General features: G+C 45.3%; 2 protein-coding genes across 2 annotated transcripts in view; both read right to left on the reverse strand.

Annotated features, from left to right (window-relative positions):
* On the reverse strand, positions 1 to 25825 carry LOC142496579 (phospholipase A2 inhibitor NAI-like). Its single transcript, XM_075603243.1, has 5 exons — positions 25690 to 25825; positions 23391 to 23507; positions 22885 to 23031; positions 9605 to 9745; positions 1 to 1438 (listed from the first exon to the last, which is right to left on the reverse strand). The coding sequence occupies exons 1-5, from the start codon at positions 25742 to 25744 to the stop codon at positions 1254 to 1256; spliced, it is 645 nt and encodes a 214-aa protein (XP_075459358.1). The 5' UTR covers positions 25745 to 25825; the 3' UTR covers positions 1 to 1253.
* The window catches only part of LOC142497886 (phospholipase A2 inhibitor and Ly6/PLAUR domain-containing protein-like), a 188938-nt gene that overhangs the window by 90186 nt on the left and 72466 nt on the right, over positions 1 to 26286 (reverse strand). The gene's annotated exons all lie outside the window — the stretch shown is intronic.

Here is a 26286-nt window from a genome sequence, read left to right on the forward strand (position 1 = left end):
TCCGAAAATGGGGTGGTGGTGGTGGTGGGGGGGGGGGGGCTAGTCCTTATATTTGTCCTGGGCCTGAAGATATCTGTCGGCTGCCCTGCTCCCAATACATTTTAAAGCAGTTGCACAGTTCTTACATTGTTGAAAGTAACTATTATATAAAATAATTAATGTTAAAGTCTATATACAGTATATGTAGACAGGAACATCTAATAATCTGAATCTATGTGTACACAGAAAATAAGACTATATAAGTACGTTTTATATTATCTATTGTCAGTCCAAATAAAAGAGGTTTCACCTAATACTAAAGTATCATATACTCTGCACTACGTAAACGGGGGAATAAATATTATAGGCTCCTGATGAAGCCGTAACAACGGCGAAACATGTAGAGTGTTTCAGCCCATACCGAAGAGGAAGAACAACTGATGTCCACCCCTGTCATCAGATCCGGAAGTTCGCTTAACAACCGGACGTGACGCAACGGGAGTGCCTGGCGTGGACGCGAGAGTATTGCGGTGGAGCAGAGGATAGTGAGGAACTCAAAAGGATCGCGTCCAGATGAGCACCCACTACCTATAATATCATACTGCCTACCTCGATCATATGAAGTGTAAGCCTGCATTTTTTTAATCCCTTTTAATACTAAATACCATCTGCACTATATGGTCTCTTTTCTTCTTTTTTTCTCCTTGGAGGTTGGGGGCTGGTGGCTGCTGTATACACAGAGAACATCCACCCCTTACGTTGGATGACTGCTTGAATTTGACTGCTTTATTGTGAGTAGTCATTTTTGAGCTTTGTTTGCACAAATTTATTCACAACAGTATTACACTATGTAGTGTTTCTTTATTTCATAACTACGAGACGAGCTCCCCTGATTTGTTGGAGGATCACCTGGTGCAAGACGAGTGGAACAGTCTTTATCAAGGGTTGCAGTTTGTTTCTAAGTTTCTTAATTTTTTCTTTAGATCACTTGATTGTTATTATCACACTGCTTTATTATTTACATATATGTGGTTGAATTGTATATTGTCACATTTAGGGTGTGTTTAGAGCGCTATTGTTAGTTTTTTTCACTTAGGAACATCTAATAATCTGAATCTATGTGTACACAGAAAATAAGACTATATAAGTACGTTTTATATTATCTATTGTCAGTCCAAATAAAAAAGGTATCACCTAATACTAAAGTATCATATACTCTGCATTACGTAAACGGGGGGATTAATCCTATAGGCTTCTTTAGGATTGTACTAAGATTAGAGTTTCATCAGCAGAAGAGCAACAGCTGGAAAGAAAAAGCCTTGGTGGAGACCAATATTTCCATTGGAGCATTTAGCTTTCAGCTCTGTGTTTATTCCAAGGTGGCTTATGGATAGGGTTCCAGTATTGCAGATACTTTCAGTGGCACAACCACGTAGGGCCTCTATGCTTGAGTTAGATCCTAAAGAGAGAAACATGAGTAAATACAGTGTAACTCCAGTGAAATGCGTTTACAGTACAATATTATTGCAGTTGAACCTCAGTGGAGTGAGCAGGGGGAGTACATCTGATCCATGCTGCTCACTGCTTGTATTATTCTACACTGAGTAATTACACACTAAAGATAAAACACGAGCGTTACTCTGATTATAAGGCACAGTGACAGCTTGATGCGTTTACACGTGAGTTTTACTGCACATTGTAACTGTTCTTTTTCTCCCTGCATTACAGTTACATTGTGTAAAGGTTCCGGTCCTGGGTTTGGCTGGAACTCGCCCTTACATGGCTTTAGAGGGTCCAAGCAAACCTCTCTCTCTACTGAGCAATTGGTTACAGCTGTTTTTGGCCTTAAACTTCAGTCTGCCTTTTGGCTACCAGTTGTGCAGCCCTCCCCCCTCTGTGTAACCTGTGCTTGTCACAAGCCTCTCTCCTTTGCCTGGCTGCAGTATATTCTGCTTCCAGAGACCTACTCTGCTTCATGAGGACTTCCCTGTGCCGAAGCCCCTTAATTGAAGCTTTTCTGTTCCGGAGACTTTCCTGTGCTGAAGAGCCTGTGCTGGATCCCCTGCGCTGTAAATTCTCTGTTCCGGAGGTCAATTCCTGTGCTGAAGCACCTGCGCTGAAGCTTCCCTATTCCTGAGGCCTTCCCTGCACTGGATCTCCTGCGCTGAAGCTCCTCCCTTCGGTCTTCACTGTGCTGAAGCCCCTATGCTGAAGCCTTCCCATATGCCGACCCCAGCCTGTGACCCCGACCATCGCTCCTGTGCCGCCTGCCTTGACCCCAGCCTGGATATCAACTACGCTGCTCTCTCCAATCCTGACCTGGCGACACACGACTATGGTATCCACAATCCGGACCCAGGTCGGTGTTTCCATATCCCCACCTCAGCCCTGCGGTCCGTTCCAGGTTTGTGGCGAGCACGTCCATTACACATTGTACGTTCACAGCATAGGTGTTACTTACTGCTTTGGGGCTGCATTGTAATAACAGACTAAAAGTACAGTGCAGATTTAGAGAACTTTGACTGACTGCATTGACTTGTCCATACAAACTGGCCCTCACCCAACTTACACTGGAACTATGTACAGTACTCTTTGATAAAGTTCCTAAACGGAACGAAACGCATCAGAGAATTGAATCTATGTGATGTCCAGCACCACGTCTTGAATAAAGATTGATTTTATCTTCACTTTGGCGGAGATTCCATTCATGCAGTGACCGCCGTTACTTCTTCTATTCTATGTACAGTATTAGGGCCGCATGTAATGTTTCGGAATTACACCAAAATATAAGATTCTGCCCTGCATACCAGTAACGTAATATTAGACTACACAGTTCCAGTATACAAAGCAAATAAGCTATAAAGCAATTATAAAGATTTCTTATATTCTTAAGAAACTTCATCCATAGTGGATCAAAACAAAAAGACGGTATTTTAATAAAGGTTTCATACAGATATTTCTATTTCCTATTGTACCTTTGGAGATGTCAGATGCTAATAACACCTATACCTACCCAGTATTGTGCAGTATTTAAAGATTTTTTTTTTCTTTCAAAATGTTATTGCGATTTTACAGGGAAAAACATACATCATAATATAACGCAGACCCAGGTTAAGGTCGATAGCCATTTACAGTCCTGATAAACACGTCAAAAGAAGTACGTAGAACTCGGGCTAGTCAGACGCAAAGTTTTCTCCCCCTGGTCTTAAAGGATGCACCCCCAGGTCACGGACCTCCCCCCACGCTCCAGCCGGGAGGGTGAGCACCCAAGAAGCAGGACCAGCTTTTCCCCATTAATAGTAAGGGTGATAGAAAGCGGGGACAGAGGCAGGAAGAAAAAGAAAAGGGCGGGCAAGAAGAGGAAAAGAGAGGGGGTAGGAAGGAGAAGAGGGGGGAGGACGGAAGTGGAGGGGGGGGGGGGTGATGAGAGAGGGGGAAGAGGGGAACCCCCCCTGCCAGCTGCCCCACACAAGACTAGCGCCAGGATGCTTCATGACACCGGCATTGGTCAGCGTTCTTGGTTTTAGCCGTAAGGCCACCCATCCCAGACTTTGTTGAATTTATCTACATTTTGTTTCAGGAGAGCAGATAATAGCTCCATTGATTGGACCTCTCTTATTCTGGCTAACTCAATTTGTCTACTAGGCTTTTTGATCTTCCATTTTGCTGCGATTGAGCAGCGAGCTGCTGTCAAAATGAACGAGACAAGTTTTCTGGATGTGGCAGGGAGTCCCTCCATGGGTTTTGCGAGTAGAAATGTCAATGGGTTAAACTGAACCTCCATTCCCACCATCTCCTCTACTAGAGAGTGTATCATACCCCAGAACGGCCGTATACCCGGGCACGTCCACCAAATATGTGCCAGGTCTCCTTTCTGGCCACAACCCCCACAACAGAGGCCAGACCGACCAAGGAAGACTTGGCTCAGCCTACTTGAGGTGAGGCACCAATGGAATAGAATTTTGTAGATATTCTCTTTGATAGTGGTGTAAATTGACGTTTTAGCTGCAGCTTCCCAAATGTCCTCCAGTCATCTCTATCTCTAGATTGAGGTCTTCAGTCCATTTTAGCATGTAGCTATGGTTGACGGGAATCAAGGATCATGCTAACCCTTTATATAATACTGAGATCAGACCCTTCTGATACATCCCCACTGCGCATAACTTCTCAAAGTTGGTAGGTTATTCAAACTTAGAGTTGGGAGAAACCCATATCAGGAAGTGTCTGATCTGAAGAAAACTGAATACGGGGAAAACTACTAGGTGGTATTTCTTCTGTAGTTCAGAAAAAGACATGAGCTTTCCCCTGTCTATCAAACCGGAAACCATTGTTATATTAGCTTTTTTAAATTGTTTAAAGTCTTTGCGGTCGCAACCCGGGGGAAAATCCGGGTTGCCAAATAAATTAATGTTTTCTGAAGGGGATGACGTTAAACTGTGTTTAGTTCTAGACTTAGACCATATCTTCCACGTGCATCTCACAGCTCCCAGGTTTGTCTTGCCCGACATTATCTCCCTTTCCCCCCCGCCCCCCCAGGCCACAGTAGGGCCGGGAGGGCTAGTGGGAGACATAGGAGGCCTCAATCTCCAACCAGCAGCAGGACGTTGGATCGTTATTCCAAGTCACCGCCTGTTTTAAATGGGCTGCTAGGTAATATTTAGATATATCTGGTACTCCCAGGCCTCCACACTCCCTCTGTGCCATCATGATTGATCTGGCTACTCTAGGCTTTTTATCGTTCCAAACGAATTGGAAAATTCTATTTTGAATATTTTTCAGGTCCGCTATTGGGACATGGATCGGCAACGTCTGGAATAAATACAGTAGCCTAGGTAGAATGTTCATCTTTATGGACGCTACTCTTCCCAGCCACGAAATTTGGTTTTCATTCCAGCTCTGGAGATCCTTTTTCATTTCCGCGAACAGCGGAGGGAAGTTGTATTTATGTAGAGCTCCATAGGAGTTCGCAATTTTGATCCCGAGGTACTTAATGTTATTAGAGCTCCATTTGTAACTAAAATTTGCTTGCAGAAGTTTTACTTCCGGGGGTGTCAGAGATAGATTCAGGGCTTCAGATTTGTCGCTATTGATTTTAAACCCCGACAGCTGGCCAAATTTTTCAAGCTGGGTCTGAAGGTTGGGAAGGGTTATCAGGGGAGAGGACAGGGACAGAATTACATCGTTTGCAAATAACGAGATCTATACTCCCTCTCTCCTATCCCAATACCCTTTATATTTGAGTCTTTTTGGATTATTGCCTGCGAGAGCTCGATCGATAGGGCAAAGAGTAGTGGGGACAAGGGGCAACCCTGTCTCGTACCATTTCTTATTTTTATAGGGACTGAGCCTCCTCCTGGGAGCTTCACAAATGCTGATGGGTTCTGATATAGTGCTCTGACCCCCTCGAGAAAGGGCCCGTTGAAGCAAATTTGATCAATGTTTGAATCAGAAAATCCCATCTAATTCTATCAAATGCTTTTTCAGCATCTCAGCTCAATAAACAAGCTTTTGTTTTTGAGACGAAAAACGTTCGCGTGGTCGATAATGTTTATAATTTTGCGAGTGTTATCCGAGGCTTATCTACCCGAATGAATCCCACCTGGTCTTTGTGGATTAAACTCGCTATTATTGGATTTAGCCTGTTAGCCAATATTTTGTTATAGATTTTTAGGTCCGAATTAAGTAGAAAGATTGGTCTATAGCTACCACAATTCAACGGGTTCCGTCCCTCTTTATGGATTATTGCTAAGTTAACTAAGGACATCTAGGGAGGAACAACTTCCCCTTCCATGAAAGAATTGAAAACTGCTAGGTGGGGGGCTAGCACCACCTTAAGCTTCTTGTAATATAAATTGGAGAAGCCATCTGGGCCTGGGGACTTATTTGTTTTAAACTGTTTTAACACTTCTGCTACTTTCTTCAGCTTTTATTTTTTCATTCAATTTGAGAACGGTTTCTTCCTAGAGGGCCGGTAGGCTGCACTCTTCCAGATATTTTGGGGTAGCCGTCAACCCAGACTGAGCGTTTTGGGTGGATTCAACTTATATAATTTGGTGTAGTAGTCGGAAAATTCTTGGGCAATTTCGTTTTCTTTAAATGTTTTGATGCCAGTTTTGGTTCGAATTGCTGTAATTTGGGATTTTACCCTTAGACCTCTAAGTTTATTGGCCAAAATCCGATCTGCCTTATTACCTTTGTCATAAAACCTTTGGTTTGTCCACCTTAAAGCCCGCTCTACAGTACCTCTTCAAGTTGGACGTTTTTTAATTCCGACCTTGCTTTATCTAGCTTTTTAAATAGTTTTTTTGTGGGTTTGGTTTTGTGTTCAGCCTCCAGCAATCAAACTTTCTCCAAAAGATCCTTGTAGATTTTCTTCTTTTTTCTCTTTGGGTAGGACGCCATATAAATGAGGGAACCTCGGATTGTTGCCTTATGGGCTTCCCAAAGCGTTACTGGAGATTTTACTGAGCCCTTGTTTATGACAAAGTATTTAGAATTTTTTTGGGAGATCGAGTCTACCACTTCTGTGGAGTTTAATAAGGAGTCGTTTAATTTCCACTGATTTCGTGAATTTTTGGTGAAGGGCCGAGTGAGACGCATATCGATGGGGGCATGGTCAGACCAGGAAATTGAGCCAATATTTGACTGGATGGACACCTGGAGAACATCTCTGGTACCTAGAAAAAAGAGAGGGGGGGAGGGGAGGGGGAGGGGAATAGAAGGTTGGGGAGGGGAAGAGAGGTGGGGAGGAGGAGAGAGGGGGAGAAGGGGAAGGGAGGAGGGGGGGGTGAGGGAGGATGGGGGGAGGGGAATGAAGGAGGGGTGGGAGCAGCCACATGTATATTTTATGTTGGTCCTTCTGAAACCTTAACTTGAGTGTGGATATGATGACTATACTGAGCGCTTATCCGACCCAAGCACATTGCCTTGTCGGGGCCCAAGCCAAGTCCCTCAGGGCTGTGAGTATGATATTCTCAGCCTGAGGACCCAACCGGGACATCTATGGGGAAGTCTGGGACCGACGAGCAGGGGATCTCCCTCTACCATCCTCCCTCCTCCCCCACACCACAAGCCCGGACCAGACCCATGTCCTGAGATACCCTGGCGTTGGGGGCCATCCATCAACTCCCAATCCTCCGGTTCGCGGTGTAGTCCCAGAGTGTCATGGTGTAGTCCCAGAGTGGGGTCGCTGATCATCCTTCCAGATCCCAGAACCTCCGACCATCCCACCCTTCCCCTCCCCGCGGGCCGCCCTCCCCCCCTGGCCCCCGCCGGCGACGATCCCCCCCACCCCCGAGGCAGCCACCAACTCCGTATGCTGGACCCCGCAGGCAGAGCAACTCACTCAGGCCCATGCAGGAGCCGTGGGCGAGACCCAACCTCGGGGAGGGGCAAAGGTCCCAGACGGCTCCGGATCTCAGTGCTGCTTCCATGGCAGAGGCAGGGGGCGGCCCAGGCCAAGCCCCTTGGCCCACGGGAGGCACTGCCCCGACCAGGGAAATCCAAGTCGGCCATCATAAGGGATCCCCTCAGATGGCGATGTATGTATGGCGGCGTGCACCCCATGGCTTCCCCTCCTCCTGCATCCGCCTGAAAAGAAGTCCCGGTGGGCCCCTGATATTTGCGGGTCCAGGCTAGGCGCAGGATCCCGTTGCGGTCTTACTCAGCTGGATTCGAACAGGTTAGTTTTTCTTTTTGATGGTGAGCATCCCCGCGATCCTTTCTGATGCCCATCGCTGCCTTCGTGGCTCCCGTGGACCGTTATCCTCCTGCTCCTCCTCTGGTGCTTCAGGCAGGGAGAAGCCCAGTTCTCTGAGGAACCTTGGTACATCTTCCAGATAGGAAACTGAGGTGAACTTGTCGTTCAGCACCACAATCAATCTGAAGGGGAGCCCCATCTGTAACGGATATTTTTATTCCTCAGCATTTCAGTGATGGCCTCAGCTCCCTCCTGTGATCGATTGTAACCCTGGAGAGGTCACTCTAGATCTGGATCTTCGTTCCCCGAAAGGTAATTTCATTTTTTCCTCGGTTTGCTATGAGGATCCTTTCCTTGGTGCGGTACGCGTGGAACTTTACTAGAATGTCCCGGGTTCTCTTTGGATCTGTGGATTTTGGACCTGGAGCTCTGTGGGCCCTGTAGATTTCAATGGGGTCTTTGCTTAGTTCAGGGACTAGCTCAATGAACAGGTCTTTTAAGTAGGCCTCGAGGGATTGCTTCAGGGACAAAACGTATGCAGAGGTTTTGTCTTCTGTCCCTTTTTTCCTGGTCCTCTAGTTGGTCTTTAAGATGCCTTATTTCAATCCCAGCCGGTTCATATCGTCTTCCATAGAGGCCTGCGAGCCCGCGACCTCCTATGCTCCATGCTTTCTGTGTGCTCCGTCAGGGACTGCATCTCGGCTCTCACCTCCCTCAGGGCCGCGGTTGTATCCTCTTGAAATTCTCTCCGCATCCTGGAGAAGAGGTCTTCCATATATTCTCTGTTCAGGGATCTGCTCTCTGTCCCTGGTTCCGGCGGTGGTTCTCCTAAGCCCCTGGGGAGCCCGCGGTGTGGGGTCTCACCGAGAGGTTGGAGCTTCGGGCCCGGCGAGAAATAGGACGAGACACTCGGCGGGTTCTTTTTGCTTGTCTTGGGGTTCATCCCTATAGTTTCCCCTGCACTTTGGTGTATTTTAGTGCTCCAAGGATTTGGTATATTTGCTTATCTGTATGCTTTAAGTCGTGGGGACTCGGGAGCTAACTCCTTGGGCAACCATTCAGGCTGACGTCACCATAAGTCTCTCGTATTTAAAGATGTTTAATGAACAAAATCTACATTTGCAGTGTTACTAATACTGTGTTACAGTGACGCAGGGAGTGGTGCAGCAATAATGAAAACATAGGGTAGGGTAGCGTTTCTGTGCGTTATAGTGAGGCAGTGAGCCAGATTGGAATTGTGTTATTATGGTGAGGGTGTCATCCTAAATCAAGAAATGGACAATGTGTTTGCAGTAAAGTAAGCAGTGGAAAAATCTGTGAAGTTTGATTACTTAGATTGTAAACTGGTTCTATATTTATTGCACTGATTACATTATTTTTCCATGTGTTTCCTTTGTAAAGTGCGCTGTACTTACTTGTAAGTGCTATATACAGCTCAACCCCGTTATAGCGCGGTCCGCTACAACGCGGATTCGCTTATAACACGGTCCCCGATTTCAAAATATCTCCAATTTTTTTATTTTTTTTTAGCGAAATGGCTGCCGCGCAAGGAGTTACCCAGCATCTGCAGCTCCCTCCTCTCTCCCTGCTTCATCAGGCTGGGTCCACGTGCACGGCGCACATCTCCAAGTTTTTTTTTTTTTTTTAACATTCAATGCTTTATTGCTAACGAACACACACACACCTTCCCCCTATACTACTGTAGTAATTTTAGCATACCATGCAGGAATCGAACCCATGACCTTCATACACTTGTAGCGATTCTCTACTTGCATAGGATTGGTGTGATGTCATTGACTCTATTATCAAACTTAATTACTACTTTCAGTACTAGTGTCTTTCAGTACTTTCAGTGTACTACTGTGACACTGAGCAATGTGTGTGCTGTAAAGGAGAGTCGGTGCAATGTGACTATAGTGGAATTACCTGTCATTGTTGTAGTTTGTAGAACACACTTCTTCTCATCCCCAGTGCACTCTATGGTATCCGAAGTGTAACAATTGTCAGAGTCTGCAGAATTGCAGTTTGGGCACGTCACTCCATTCTTTATATTGCTATCAGCTGACACTTTAAGTGAGAAAGAGGAAGAGAATCAGATGCTATGAATATTCCAATCTGCCTTTATTTTGTTAACACTTAATGGGCATAACAATTAAGCTTCATGAACAAAACACTAAGGGGCCTATGCAGTAAGCATTGATAAGCCACTTTAATAAAGGAGATGTTGCGTGTTTTAACTTATATTAATAAAGAAATGTATTTACTTACTGTACACAAGACCTGCACAATTCCAGTCCACGAGGGCCGCAAACAGGCACGGTTTTCAAGGCTGTCCTGAAAACCGGGCCTGTTTGCAGCCATCAAGGACTGGAGTTGTGCAGGCCTGACTGACTGTTCTGTACACCATCCTACTGTAAATGTTTTGACTTTCTGCACTTTAATAAAGGAGATGTTGCGTTTTTTAAATTTTATGAATAAAGATTTTTTTTAATAACACCATACTGTTGTGCTGTTATGCTGACTGTAAACCATACTAACATAATACATGTAGAATAAATGCATACTTTTTATTTTTTCGGGTTTATTATACAGTATATATAAAAAAAGTATTGTATACGGTCTGAAAACATCAGCATAATGTTTCAGGTATTCTATCCTAATCAATAACAACGGCCACTAAACTGTAGACTCCGGTACGTGGTTTTTAAAAATCCGATTCAGCAATGTGCAAGCATTGTTACACAAAGCGATATTATCCATCGAAATCCCACCATTCGACGTTTTCCGCATGAGATGACAACGTTTTCTTTTCTGAGGAAAAACAAAAGTACAAGTTTTACTGTAATGGTCAGTTACTTAAAGAAGTTCCCACAGTCAGCCCCACCAATAATTTTCTTGGGGGGCGTCTTCTGTTCACATGCGCATGCGCCTACAGTCGATGTGATGACACGCATACAGTATGCGTTTCAAGAAGGTTCCAATGCGCATGCACCTAGCTTTTCACCAATTGTGCAGTATCTACTGTAGAAGCCGCTCAGCCAATTATATTGCTTTCAGGAGAATCGCTTGCCTTTTGAATCGCACTGTTATTGATATTTTAAAAATAAAAAAAACAGAATAAAATACGGCAACATTACTCACCATAGAATTTCCCTTCAGCTGGCGCCGAGCCACTGCCAGTCCCGTATTCTTGATCATACACGTCGTTGACAGGTGACAGCGGGACTACTACACCTGTAGTCAGCTGATGAGGCTGGAGATCGCTTAGTACATGCAAGCTTGCTCGAAACTGTACGCGAAATCCGGCTCAGGCTGCAGGTATCCGGGCGTGGTAAGACAGCAAGGGTTGTCACTGATGGTCGGACCGTTATTGGAAGCCTGTGCTGGTGCTGGCGCATTGCTTGCCAGCGACTGACGTTTCTTACTTGGTTTTAACACGACCTTTCGCCTTTTGCCGTCTGCATGATCATAGATACAGGAAAAACCCAGTGATACTGTACACACCAATACCTCCAATAAAATCGGGATCAATACGAAAAAAAACATGGATCGCTACATAACCTTATCCTATTGCACGCTTCCACACATGAGCATCTGGCGAAAATTTGTAAAAGTCATAGTTTTCGATAAAATACTGATAAATTTGAACAACTGTTGCCATCTTATCATCTGTTGCATTTATCGCGGCCCATATTAAATAAGCATACGTTCTTCTGGGTTTTTGGAACACGGGCTGCAGTTGTGCACTCATGGCGGGACTCTGGAAAATAACCAGACCAGAAAGTGTGGTTGTCTTTCTTTAATATGAAAAGCCTACTGCACCGACACACTTTATTCGAGCAAATACCCAGTATGTACCTGGCAGATACCTGGAATGCGCCGCTCCTCACCTCTGACATGCCCCGTTGTGTTTGCCTTCCCAGCCTGGGTTCATGCCTGGCTGACGGGCGGCTGATCTGTTAAATGATAATGATTAGGATTTAATAGGCTGCAATGCTTCGCGTGTCTACCAGATGGCATAAATTCATGAATTGTAATGCAGTATATATATATATACTGTGCAGTATTGCAGACAGCGGGAATAAAATGCTTCAATCCCTGCCTGGAAAATACCTCAGTGCACTCGGGCAGAAAACAGTCACAAACCTCAATACACCCGGGTATACCCGAATTCGTGGGACTAGCCGAGCTCGAATAAAGTGTGTCGCCAGTGTAAATTGATACAGTATTGTAACCTCTTCCTTCAGTCCCAAGGCCAAATTACAATAGACCACTGTGGTATTTTTTTAAACGAAACACCTGCAAGTTGACACATTACTGAAGCGCATGCGCATTACAATTCATGAATATCTGCTATCTGGCGGATACGCGAAGAATTGCAACCAATTAAATCCGAACCATTATCAATAAACACATCAACCGCGCATCAACCGCGGCTGTGAATGCAACATGAATGCGGTATAAATGCGGTCAGAATGCGGCATGAACATGGTGAAGTGCGGTAAAGTGTGTGGCATTCGGAAAAAATCCCGGAAAAATGCGGTGATGTCGGAGAATAAAAGGGGCCGCGGCTGTAGAAAAGACATGGAACTAGAGAGAGAGTGCTGAGAAGAGCCACCAAATTAATAAAGGGATGGACAAACTAACTTATGAGGAGAGGCTAGCTAAATTACATAGTTACATAGTAACATAGTAGATGAGGTTCAAAAAATACAAACGTCCATCAAGTGCAGCCTACTAGTACACTAAATTTAAACAGATACTTTATCCTGGGTGACTGACGGGTGGGTGGGTGACTGACTCGTGGGTGGGTAACTGACTGACACTTGGGTGGTTGACTGGGTGACACTTGGGTCATTGACTGACAAGTGGGTGGGTGACTGACTGTGGGTTGGTGTCTGTATTCATTCACAGACTTACACACACACACACACACACACACACACACACACACACACACACACACACACACACACACACACACACACACACACACACACACACACACACACACACACACACACACACGGGGGAAATCGGAACGGGGGATGAGGTGAATCAGAGCAAGGGGGGAATCAGAGCCAGAGGGGGAGGGGGTAATCGAAGCAGGGGGGGGAAACGGAGCCAGTGTTGGAAATCGGATGGGGAATCAGAATGGGGGAGCAGGGAGAATCAGAACGGGGGGGGGGGGAATCGGAACAGGGGCAAGGGGGAAGCAAGAGGGGCATGTAGCATTACTTACCACTTGCTCCATGCAGGAAAGGGTGGGCCTCGCTTTGCAAGCTCGGATAGAGCTTGCTGCAGGCCCAAAAAAAATCCTGGCAGCATGCCAACATGCGCCAGCCTATCAGGAGAGGGGGGAGTTTTTTTCTTTCTTCTTCTTTGTAGAGAAGCGTGCGCTGCCTGGCACATCGCGAGTGCACTAAATCATGTCACCCCGTGGTGACCAGGTGACGGGATTTATCGAGGGGCACGGCCGCGCAGGGGGCCCGGGCGGCCGGACCCCCTGACTCACGTGGCCTGGGATGCCAGTACCCTCTGTCCCCCGCTGTTGGTGGCCCGGGCGGCCGGGCCCCCTAACTCACGGGGCCCGGGACACCAGTACCCTCTGTCCCCCGCTGTTGCTGGCCCTGGGGTAACATGGCTCACAAATTAAGGTCAAGCCCAGTTTTGCTTACCCCTGATCCGAGTATAAGGGTTCAAGAGAGTTAGCGCTTTGCCCAATAACACTGTATAGTTTTACTGCATAACCTGTGTAAAAATATTATGTGATTTTCCCTTTCCGGGTATGCCAGCGAGCAGGGATTTCTAGGCTGTGTTTCAATGGTTTTGCAGAGGAATTGTTGGCAGAATGGTCCGGATCCCAAAAAATTTACCCAGGAATCAGCTGTCATCACACGTCCACACCAAGAAAGAGGTGACCGCAGGGCCCCTCCCGGCAACCATATCAGAATACGACCAACACACGGATGCATCAGGCCTAACAGACATGGGCAAGTACATGGTCCGGTGTGACATGTGCAAACAGGACTTACCAACTTCGACGACCATCTTGAGAATTACCGAATATGGAAGTTCACATTCAAAGACGCAATCAAGAGCCTGGGCTTCTCCGCAAGGGAAAAACTCAGCCTATTAACCAAATGGCTGGGGAAAGAATCCTTAGAACATGCAAAGAGGCTCAGGGCATCAAATGTGTACCACCCCCAAGTAGGTCTTGACTTAGTATGTGAAAGGCTAGAGGGGTGCTATGGTAGTCCCAAAGCAGTCGAAGACACACTCTTCAAGAGAGTCGACATCTTTCCCAGAATTGCAGCCAAAGACTACTTGAAGTTACGAGAACTCGGGGTCTGCTGCAGGAGCTGGACTCTGCAAGAACAGACCAATCCCTAACAGGTCTCAACGTCCTAGACTCCAAGAAAGATGGACTTTGCAAGGCTCAAAATACAAAAGGGAGAAGCAAGTCGCCTACCCCCCCTTCTCATTCTTCTTGAGCTTCATCCGCGAAGCAGCAAGGACAAGGAACGATCCCAGCTTTGTCTTAGGTGCGCAAGCTACACTCAGTGCACTAACCTGAAGAAGGAAAGACCAGCAGCGAGATACGGTAATGCTATATCACCTGTCTCAGTCCACAGGACGGACGTGTCCCCCATGACTCAAACGAGTCCAGACCAGTCGGTAGATGGAAACAAGAAACCAAGGGACCTTAACAAAGAATGTCCCATACATAAAAAGCCGCATCCGCTTAACAAGTGCATCGGGTTCAGAATGAAGCCCATAGAGGAGCGCAAAAACTTACTCAGAGAATAAGAAGTTTGCTTTAAATGCTGTGCTTCCACAGGTCACCTATTCAAGGACTGTAAAGAAACTATAAAATCCACAGAGTGTAATAGTGACAGGCATGTAGCAGATTTACACCCAAAAACATTGAAGCCTAAACCATTCAAGAACCCCAAACCCTGTGACCAAGCAGGGCGGTGAGGAAGAAGAGAGGAAGACACTTTCCCCATTCATAGTGTCTAAATGCACCGAGATTTGTGGTAAAGGAGGTGATGGTAGATCTTGTTCTAAGATATGTCTTGTAGCGGTGCACCAAGAGGGACAACCCGAAAGAGCCATAAGGATGTATGCTATCTTCGACGACCAAAGCAATCGATAATTGGTCAGGTCAGAATTCATTGATATATTCAACATACAAGATAGCGCCTCTTCTTGCATACTCAGAAGGTGTGCAGGGCGGATAGAAACAACAGGAAGGAGAGTGAACGGCTACATCATATGTTCAGTGGACGGCAAAGTAAAGATACCTCTCCCTACACTCAGAGTGCAATCACATGGCAGAGAATAGGAGCAAAATCCCTACACCAGACGTGGCACGCTACCACCCCCATCTCAAGGCAATAGCTGATCGTATCCCACCACTAGATGAAAGCGCCCAGATCTTATTGCTACTTGGCAGGGACATCATGAGAGCACACAAAATCCGTGAACAATGAAATGGGGGCCATAATGCTCCAAGCACCCAAAGGCTCGATCTAGGATGGGTGGTAGTGGGCGAAGTATGTATAGACAAGATATTCAGACAGACAACGTAGATGCCCTACGAACAAACATGCTGGATAACGGTCGTGCAGCTCTCTTTAAATCATGTCCTAACCACTACCAGGTCCAAGAGGAGCTTGGGAACAAAGAGACACAAAGGCATATCACCAAAACACATGGAGACGTTCTTGTGTCAGAAAAAATTACTGTTGATCTAGGGTGTACAGCGTTCCAGACGACAAGGAACGATAACAAGCAAGCACCATTAATGGAAGATAGAGAATAATTCCTGAGGTTAACGGATAAAGATCTCTTCAAAGACGGATCGGGCAGTTGGGTGGCCCCGCTACCATTCCGCTCACCAAGAAGACGCCTCCCAAACAACAGAGAACATGCCATCTCTAGGCTCACTTCGCTCCGCCACAATCTACAAAGGAAACCGGAGACCAAGAATCACTTTGTGACCTTCATGCAGAAGATATTCCATAGTGGTCACGCAGAGCTGGCGCCACCACTGAAGGAAGGTGAAGAATGCTGGTACCTCCCATCATTTGGTTTCTACCAACCCCAGAAACCCGGTCAAATCCAGGTAGTGTTCGATTCCAGTCCTCAGCACCAGGGAATCTCTCTAAATGATGTCCTACTCACTGGATCAGACCTGACAAACAGTCTTCTAGGAGTGTTGATCTGCTTCTGCATAGAGCAAATTGCCATAACAGCAGACATCCAACAGATATTCCACTGCTTCCTTGTGCAAGAAGACACCAGAAATTACTTAAGGTTCCTGTTGTACCAGAACGACGATAAAGATGACGAAGTCATAAAGTACAGAATGAAAGTACATGTCTTCTGTTACAGCCCGTCACCTGCAGTGGCCACCTACGGGCTCAGAAGGACGGCCCAAGAAGGAGAAGAAGAGTACAGGAAAGATGCTAAGAATTTTGTCGAAAGAGACTTCTATGTAGATGACGGATTGAAATCATTCCCCACAGAAGAAGAAGCCATAGACATACTCAAAAGGACGCAAAAGATGTTAGCAAATGCCAACCTAAGACTGCATAAAATAGTTTCCAATAGTGCCATAGTGATGAAGGCGTTATATACAGATGATCACGTGAGCGACCTTAAGAATTTGGATCTGAGGACCGACACGCCTCCCATACAGTGAAGTCTGGGGTTAAGCTGGAATCTCAAAACAAACACATTCACATTCTAGGTGTCCATCGAGGAAAAACCCTACACCCGACGTGGAGTCCTGTCTACGGTAAATAGTCTCTACGACCCACTGAGATTTGTAGCCCCAGTCACTATACAAGGAAAGTCTCTTCTCAGAGAATTGTCCTTCGAGAAGCAGGAATGGGACACCCCACTGCCTCCAGAAAGATGGAAAGAGTGGGAAACGTGGAAGGATTCTTTGAAGACCCTTAAGCAACTTCAGATCCCACGCCCCTACTCATCCACATCCCTCACTGCTGCATACAGCAAAGAGCTTTGCATATTCTCAGATGTCTCAACAAAAGCCCTAGTAGCGGTGGCCAACATAAAAACAACAGACGCAGATGGAAGTCACCATACCAGGTTCATGCTTGACAAGGCTAAACTGGCAACACAACCAGACCACACTATACCCAGACTCGAGCTATGAGGCCCAGTGTTAGCAGTAGAATTGGCAGAACTCATTGAAAATGAAAAGGACTGTAAACCAGATGCTATCAGGTTTTACACAGATAGTAAAGTGGTATTAGGCTACATATGTAACAAAAAACAAAGATTCTATGTATACATGGCCAACCGAGTAGAAAGGATAAGGAAATCAACTCAATCAGAATAATGGCAACATGTGCTCACAGACCAAAATCCTCCAGGCCATGCTACTAGATCAGTGTCCGCAGCACATGTACAAAGCCCGTCATGGCTTACAGGACCAATGTTTCTAACGCAAGTAGACGAAACACCGTCAACCGCAGCCGACGACTTTGAACTTGTAGATCCCGAAAAAGACACGGAGATAAGACCTCAAGCATCCATTTTACTCATGAACATACTGCCCAGGAACGCATTTGTATTGCATCAATTCTATCGCTTCTCTAGGTGGACGGCCATCCTGCGAGCAGTAGCGTATTTCAGGCACATAGCTATCTCCTTCCGCCAAACTGCAGGTGGTAAAGTAACCAGTGCTGTGGATGAAGTTACAAGGGCAAAAGAGACTGTTTTCCGTCACGTTCAGAGAGAAATGTATGCAGAGGAGATCAGTTGCATCTACGGAGAGAAGAGCATCTCTAAAAACAGCCTCCTGTGGAAGCTGAATCCTTTAAATCGACGATAATGGCCTCATTAGAATAGGAGGTTGCCTCAAAAAGGCCAACTACGCAGGGAGGAAAGTAATCCTCTTATTGTCCCTGGCCAACATCACATCGCTACTTTGTTGGTTCTCCACTATCATGAACAAGTCATGAATCAGGGACGACACTTCACAGAAGGAACTATCAGAGCAGCAGGAATTTGGATCATTGGAATAAAAAGGTGCGTCGCTAGCATTCTCCACAAGTGTAATAAGTGCCGCATGTTGCGGGGCAAAAGCCAAGATCAAAAGATGGCGGACCTGCCACACGCCAGACTTAGTACAGAACCCACCTTTACCTGTGTAGGACTCGATGTTTTAGGACCCTGGATGGTCAGCTCACGAAAAACAAGGGGTGGACTAGCAGACAGCAAGCGATGGGTGCTACCTTTCACCTGTATGAGTACACGAGTCATACACTTTTCACCTGTATGAGTACACGAGCCATACACATTGAGGTCATAGAATCTATGGACGCATCAAGCTTCATAAACGCCCTCAGAAAATTCTTTGCAATCAGTGGACCAGTCAAACAAATACATTCCGACTGCAGAACTAATTTCGTTGGAGCATGCAAGGAATTACAAATAAACACTAAAGGTGTTGAAGACAACAGCATCCAGAAATACTGGCGTGACCAGGAGTGTACGTGGATATTCAACTCTCCTCATTATTCTCACATGGGTGGAGCATGGGAACGCATGATTGGAGTGGCTCAACGCATTTTGGATTCTATGATGTTAAAAACTAACTTGGCTCGACTCACTCATGAAGTGCTAACCACATTAATGGCCGAGGTGTCAGCAATTGTCAATGCGAGGCCTTTGATCCCAGTATCTACAGATCCAGAATCGCCAAGTATTCTGACACCAGTAATGCTCCTCACATAAAAGGTAGGAGACATCCCAACCCCAGTCAGAGATTTTAACTAAAAAGACATGTACAAACGCCAGTGGAGGCAGCTGCAGTGCCTCACTAACACATTTTGGGACCGCTGGAGGCGTGAATATCTTGTGACACTTCAGGAACGCCACAAATGGCAAATTGTCAAACAAGACATCCAAGAAGGGGACGTTGTTCTGTTAAAGGATAAGCAGGTAGCACGCAATGAGTGGCCTATGGGACTTATCATTGAAACCATCCCAAGCAGAGATGAAAGGGTCCGCAAGGTCAAAGTAAGAGTCACTAAACAAGGAATTGTGAACACCTTTATAAGGCCCATTAACAGAGACTATTCTGCTAATGTCCGAATCAGACTGATCATCCGTTCTATGGACTCTGAAAGACATTGTGGAGCACTCAGCAAGCCTGAACAGTGCACCCACCTGGCATCCCTTGCAAAAGGGGCCTTGGAGCCAGTGGTACCGGCCGGTATCACATTGTTATGAAAACACCATGTTATGCATTATTGTTGTGTATTTACATATGTTCCACATAATTTAGTTATAGTGGTATCTCCAGATACCAGACGGGGAGTGTCCTGGAACAGGACTGTATATTTTTCTGTTTTCCCTTGCAGCTCTGCCTGTTAGCCCTTTCTATTTGAATGTCTGCTATCCCTGCATCTGTAACACCCAGAGCATGTGGAAACTGTTACATTTTTGATACATTCCCCTCTACAGTCTGACAATAGCTGGTTGCCCTGACAATCTCTGTATTCCCCCTAGCTGAGATGGATTATCTCAACTCCCCTGTCTGTGTTCACAGTTAGCATAGTCCTGTTACTGTTCCTGTTTGACAGGAATACCACACTTCCTTTTCATCCATGCAGGCTGAGTGAGTACTCCTATTCTTATCAACTCCCTTGCAAAGCAATCCGTTTCGACCTTCCCTTAACACAAAAGCACCTTCACCTAGAGAAGCACTCTCTCACCACTAATAACATCTCAAGCACCCTTTATTTTGCTGTGACATTCTCAATAAAGTTAAGAATATACTATTGTTGTGCTTTCAAAGAGAGATGAGTTCAAAGAGCTATCTGGCCTCATTTATATCCTGCATATGACCCTGTGGCTGCAGAATAGGTTGTAATATTATTTTGCTTGACCGTGCAAAATAACAAGACCGTGAATAGCGCGTTGATTCTTGCATCGCAATCACATTACCAATATTTCTACAATAGGGTTCTGTAATAATAGTTACACCATAGGCATAAAAGGTTATTTATAACAACATTTAACTACACTACCTACCCCCCTTGTTAACCTTATTGGCTAGTAAAGCATGGCCATGTAATGCATTACTAACTTTAAAGGTCATTAAGAGGTTAACCCAAACCACCACCATCTGTGGGGGCCTAACCACTCTCACAGGCGCAACTACTACCATCCTTCCCCACTCCCAACAAATCTAACCCCCCGCTCTTGACTAAAGATAAATAGCCCTATTAGCCAAATGTGACCCCTTTTCTGACTCTTCACTCTGCTCTCTCCTCACCCTCCTCTATTTCTCTCTCCCTTCCTCCTCCTCTCTTTCGCTTTCACCTCATGTCTCTGTCACTTTTAAACATTGAATGTACATGAATTCCAATTTGATTGCGAATGTTCAGGGATAAGAATCAAAAAGGGAATGTACATCTTTGATACATCTTTGAGACTGAACAGTGAATATCTGCGGCTGATAGCAGATTCACAGCTAACTTGAATGTCGGCGAATAATTCACCCACCTCTACTCTTACTGTCTGCCCCATGCATTTCAACATTGTATTAATCTTGCACTTTTGTTAAACCAATGTGTTTCATTTTCTACAGCACTGAATGTAGCATGACATAAGAATATATAATAACACTAACAAAGAATAATGAATTGATACTGAAATAGCCCTTTATCCATATATTGTGTAACAGTGTTCATCCAGGACAGAAGGTTAACCCAGGAAGAATGGTTGGGCAATCAGGAAGTAAGCGGTGACAGCTGACAGCCACCCTTGATAAGGAATGTTATGCTTGTGGAAAGTGGCTGTCTCAGACTGCATAGCTGTCCTATGCAAGCTGCTAGCCTCTTTCTAAAACACAGTAAGAACTGTAATATTGTTTCCTGACTGACGTGGTGTATGTTAAAAAGGTTGGGGACTGGCGTTAGCCAGCCAGACTGATAGATAGGGCTTGGCTTGTTAGTAAGTTCACCCAATATGGAGTAGGTGTTATTTTGCTAAGTTTTGTGTTGCCTTAAAGGGACAGTGTGCCCCAAATGTTTAGTTCTGCTATGGAGAAATAAAACCACTTAACATTTGCTTTAACCTGAAACTACACATGTGGACTATTGTCTGACCTCATCTACAGGCCGTCCTGCCACAGGTAGCAACAACACTAACTTTTGGATGGTTCTGCACTTAATTACAGCCAAGGAGCGGGCATCCTATTTGCCCAACCACAACAGGATATGCCATCCCCTGCTGTCACTCAAGTGCAGAACCAAAGGATGAAGGGGGAAAACCCCACGATAACAACTAGCAAACCAGTGAATACCAGGGTTTACTGCCAGCCCATAGAGTAGATTTTGTAGCCAAAGATGGATATCAACAGATGTAAGTGCATATAACATACCGAATAGTGTAATCCTAATAGTTTGCAGAAGTGGGCATTGTCCTTGCAGTCAAATAGTAGTGCATACACAGTGAGAAACATCTGTGCAATGTAACCACCTAGTGTAGTGAGACACTGAACAATGTTTATACAGTATAATTACAATTATCCCAACTGCAATGAGACAGCAATGAGTTTCTGTGCAATGTAACTGTAAGGAATCGGGGAACACGCCCCCTGCGGTGTGCTCCCTCCTTACCTGCCGCATCTCAGTTCCCGCTCTCCTTATAGAGCATGCATGCACCCGCGGTTCCCTACTCGTACCACGGAGCCCGGCCACCCCCGGTCGCGTCACGCATTCTCTCACACGTGGTGCGTACACGTGACGGCGTTCGCCGCCCTCCAGCTGCGAGTCAACTTCGCGCCCCCTTGTGGCGTATTCTCTACCCATGCCTAGTTTCCCTGATGTCTCCCTGTATGGCATGCGCCGTCCTCTAGCTGCGAGTCAAGATTTCCTGTTGATTCTCTGTGTGGCGTGCGCTGCCCTCTAGCTGTGAGCCTACCTTCCTATGCATCGCTGCCCCTAAGTCTCTTGGATCACTCGGAGTTCGATCCTTAAGAGGGGGGTACTGTAACGATGCGCAGAACACGCCCCCTGTGGCGTGTCCCTTCCTTACCTGTTTACTTCTGATCGCCGCTCTCTAGCTGCGAGTCAAGATCCTGTGTCTTTAAGGATTCTGAAGCAAGCAACGCCATCTTGCTTTCTGGCAAACCCTGCCCTCTTCCTCCTGACAGGAAGTCTCTTTGACTTGCTGTCTGCCCTGGTGCCTGCTGGTACTCATCGCATACTGTTCCTGGCTGGACCTCCTTGGGACCTTTACTTTTTTTCTGTGGGTTCCACAAGACTGGGACAGTCACTCTTATACTATTGAGGTTAGTTTACCGTCAGGTAGTGTAGGTACCTGCTTAGTAGGGTTCACCTTGACGTGGTAGCAGTCTTATAATTCCTTGGCCAATGGATTAGACTAAGAACCCTTATGTTATGTTTAGTTTTGCTGCACCTTGCTGTTTCTGTCACTATGCCTTTAAGAAGTCTGAACGTTCTCCAAGAAGCAATCCTTCTCTGGATGTTACCTTGTGCTCTGGACTCCATGCCATGCCCATGTTCCTGGTTTCCGTTTCAAGACTCCCGTGCTGAAGCGTTGGCTTCCCACACCCCCGCGTTGGTGCCTGAGAACGCGCGCACTCCCGCTCTGCTGTCAGAGCATGCGCGCACATGCAGCTGGATCACTCGTGTCTCTGAGTAGGCACCGCACCTCCGAACATGTCGCGCTTTCTCATGCGCACGGCGGGCTCACGTAACTACGTGCGCCAATCCCAAGCTGCGCGGCAACTTACTCCCTTTGTATCCCCTGCGGCCTCCCCACCTCGCTAACGGGTCCTTCCCCTTTTCCCTGCGCTTGTGAGGAGAGCACAAGCGTGACAGTAACTATTGTGTAATCATTGAACCAGTGAGGTGAGGGAACTGACATACTGTAGGAAAGAATAGTGAGAAAAAAACATATTGAAATTTCCAGACTTAATACCTAAAGAAAATAAAACCAGTGAGGTACAGGGTTATTTATACAGATGTGACTTTGCATGGTGACATGCTCTGGTGTGTAAAAGTAAAATGTACTGTATCTAAACACAGGTGGTGCATGTAACACAGAAGCGAAGATAGAAATACAGTATTGCACAGATATATTACTGGAGGTAGCACAGACAGTTAGGTAAATAATGACACTGAGGCACTTACAGGTGGTCCTGGGAGGAGTGCAGTTGTCAGTGGTACAACAGGAGGTGTTCATCTTGCTTTTGACTGCATGATTGCTAATACTCCCAGACATTCCACACTTGCTTTTGGAATCACAACTTCTGATCAAGACTGTTTCCATGTTTCCGGCTACAGACAAAGTATTAAAATAATATTCTTATTAACTGACCGAAATAGATACAGCAAATAACTAAATTGGTTAATCAGTTCTTACACAAGATTAATGTTAACAAATAGATTCTAGGCTATGTACTTTAGATAATGTGGCACTGGCTATTTCTTCAGAACTGTTCTATGAATCCGATTATTATTCTGTCACAGGGTTTTGATACCGCTCCAGTTTCTCAAAAAGATCTTAACATTTTCTATCTCTTTTTCTCTCCCATTGACGATATAAAACGATATAAAATGTACAGTATCTAATTTTCTTACCTCTAAAATAAAATAACCTCACTAGTACATTAAAGTCATTGACATATACAACAAACCTGCTGTGTTCTCTGTGTATGAAGACATGCAAACGTTATCAGGAGAGCAGATCTTAGACTTGCCAATGCAGAGTGAACCAAAAGTATCCACACACACTTTACATGAGAGCGAATAACCTGAAAGATAAATATATTGTTATTAGTTGAAGGCTCAGTAAGAGAGGCCGCGTCGTTGACTTTATATCAATCATTAACTTCACTGGCTGAACTATTTTACATATTCTTGTTGACACCGCACCACAAAATCAGTTTAATATCACAACTTTTACATAAAAATATCTTGAAAACAACACCTTGGTGATCATTTATTAATTTGTTTAGATGTAAAAACAGAGCTTGAAATGTATTAAAAATGAGAGGTACTATTCATCAAAAGGAAAAAACAAGTGACTCAGTGGTCACAGCTGCTCCAATCAGCCAAACACATTGAAAAAGTAAAACAAACTTTATTGATTCAAACAGTGAACATCAGCAAAGAGATACTCTGACGCGTTTCATCCAATGGTGGACTTTATCACTCTTTGATAAAGTCCACCATTGGATGAAACGCGTCAGAGTATCTCTTTGCTGATGTTCACTGTTTGAATCAATAAAGTTTTATTACTTTTTTTTTACTTTTTCAATGCGTTTGGCTGGTTGGAGGAACTGTGACCGATGAGTCACTCGTTTTTTCCTTTCCCTTGTCGTCACTTCCGGCAGGAGCACGCCGACACCACGAGCAGCCAGGACACAAGCTGCTTACACATCAGTGCTACAGGCAGACCACATCAATCTCCGTGAGTACTGAACAGCTGAATTGTGACATCGTTGGACACAGGGTGGAGGTGAGGCCGACGGATACCGGATACATTGACTTACCTTTAGGCATTTCCTTGGACGTGCCTTTCTGTACTTCTACCGGTGATATATGCTTCCTAGCCCACCACCCTGATTTAGTCCGGATACGTTTGAAGTTCTAATAGCTTTTATAGCAATATTTTATGAAGATGTGGTGTCTTTCTCCCTGTTCTATGGACTGATATATTTACAGCCTGGGTAGTAGCCTCGGTACATTTTGGGGGTCATTCCCCAATTTTTTCTATTCATCAAAAGTCCCATTGCTGCTAAACTGATGCACAATACATTATAACAAAATGTACAGATTTCTATCTGTATCTAAGACTTCTCCCCCTATCATGCACCATTACCTCTAACTCATGTGTTGGTCCTTGCTTGGTGGCTTTCAGTTATGATGGTAACAAAACTAACCTTTTCACTGCTGGTGGGATCTTTATGAATGTGTTGCAGCCCCATAACAGGAGTGGCTCTTACATTCCTTTCCATAACAATGGCAGTGGTGGGATTCAGCCGGTTCGCCTCGGTTCTGCGAACCTGTTCCTGGAATTTCCCAAGTTCACAGAACCGGTGCATTAACCAGTAGTAGAATCACTTGTGTCAGAGCAGGAGCAGAGCAGGACTGCAGGGGAGGTGCGCTATCGAGCAGTCTGACCCGGAACTTCCGGTGTCTTCCGCTAGAGCGCTCCTCACCTCGTGCTCTGCCTCAAGAGATTCTTCTACTGGCTGGGGGACTGCTGCCACTTCATACCATTTCCCCCCCACCTGTGTCCAGGCAGGCATTGAGGAGGGGAGGGAGAGATCTGAGGGAGATGTGAGAGGGGCTGAGGGAGATGGGGGGGGGGTGGACTAGGGGAGATGTGAGTACGCTGAGGGGTAGGGGAGATGTGGTGATGATGAAGGGGACTCGGGGAGATCTGATGAGAGTGACTGGGAAGATCTGATGAGGAGGACTGGGGTAGATCTGATGAAGGGGGGACTGGGGAAAATCTGTTGATGAGGGGGAGAGCTGATTATGATTTTTCACTATGCAAGGGCGGTAAGGGGAGAGAGAACCCGTTGCTAAAATTTCTGAACCACACCACTGAACAAGGGTAATTACTCACCTGCATCCTGAGATACAATATACACAGTTATGTATTACCTGCCTTTATGCACATTCCTGTATAATTATCTCCTTTAATTTGTAATGGAGGGAATGTGTTAACCAAGGCTGTTAAATGACCCTACAAATAAAATATTATTACTCATAAGAAAATGCTAATCACAGATTATAAGATAATACTTTTTACCAACTTTATTGTGCAAGGAGCACAAACCATACTTCTTAAGTGTAGCTCCAACAACATAGGGATTAATTATGTATTTTGTATACTGCTTACTAGTAATCTGTCCCTTTGAAAGAGTTAAACAGCACAAAATTCAGTGATAGTAGCACGTCCCTTCTTAGTAGAAACAGACTTACCTGTCACTATAAGAGCTGGGAGGACACAGAGAACTTGCAAAAGGAATCTCATCATGAGAGGATTCCGGACAGGTCAGTGCAGATAAGTGTGATATTAATGCAGCCGGAGACCTCAATGTTACACTCTAGTCAGAGGTTTGTTTAGTTATATATTAGGAAAAGAAGGCGTGTGAGGAATGAGATCACAAAAATTCAGAGGAGGTTACAAATGATGAATATGAACTTGTGGTACATAAAAGTGGACCAATAAAATAAGTCACCTGTTAAGAGATTGCAGACAGATTTAAGTATTTATTTAGACCTCTTGCGATTTTATTTATAAAATGTTTTACCAGGAAGTAATAAATTGAGAGTTACCTATGATTTTCAAGTATGTCCTGGGCACAGAGTTATAACAAATACATGGTTACATTAAATCTGGCCTGCACAACTCCAGTCCTCGAGGGCCGCAAACAGGCCAGGTTTTCAGGATATCCCTATTTTAGCACAGCTGGCTCAGTTAGTGGCTCAGTCATACTGAGCCATTAATTGAGTCGACTGTGTTGAAATAGGGATATCCTAAAATCTGGCCTGTTTCCGGCCCTCGAGGTCTGGAGT

The sequence above is a fragment of the Ascaphus truei genome, chromosome 6 (genome assembly GCF_040206685.1).
Source record: "Ascaphus truei isolate aAscTru1 chromosome 6, aAscTru1.hap1, whole genome shotgun sequence".
NCBI classification, from domain to species: Eukaryota; Metazoa; Chordata; class Amphibia; order Anura; family Ascaphidae; genus Ascaphus; species Ascaphus truei.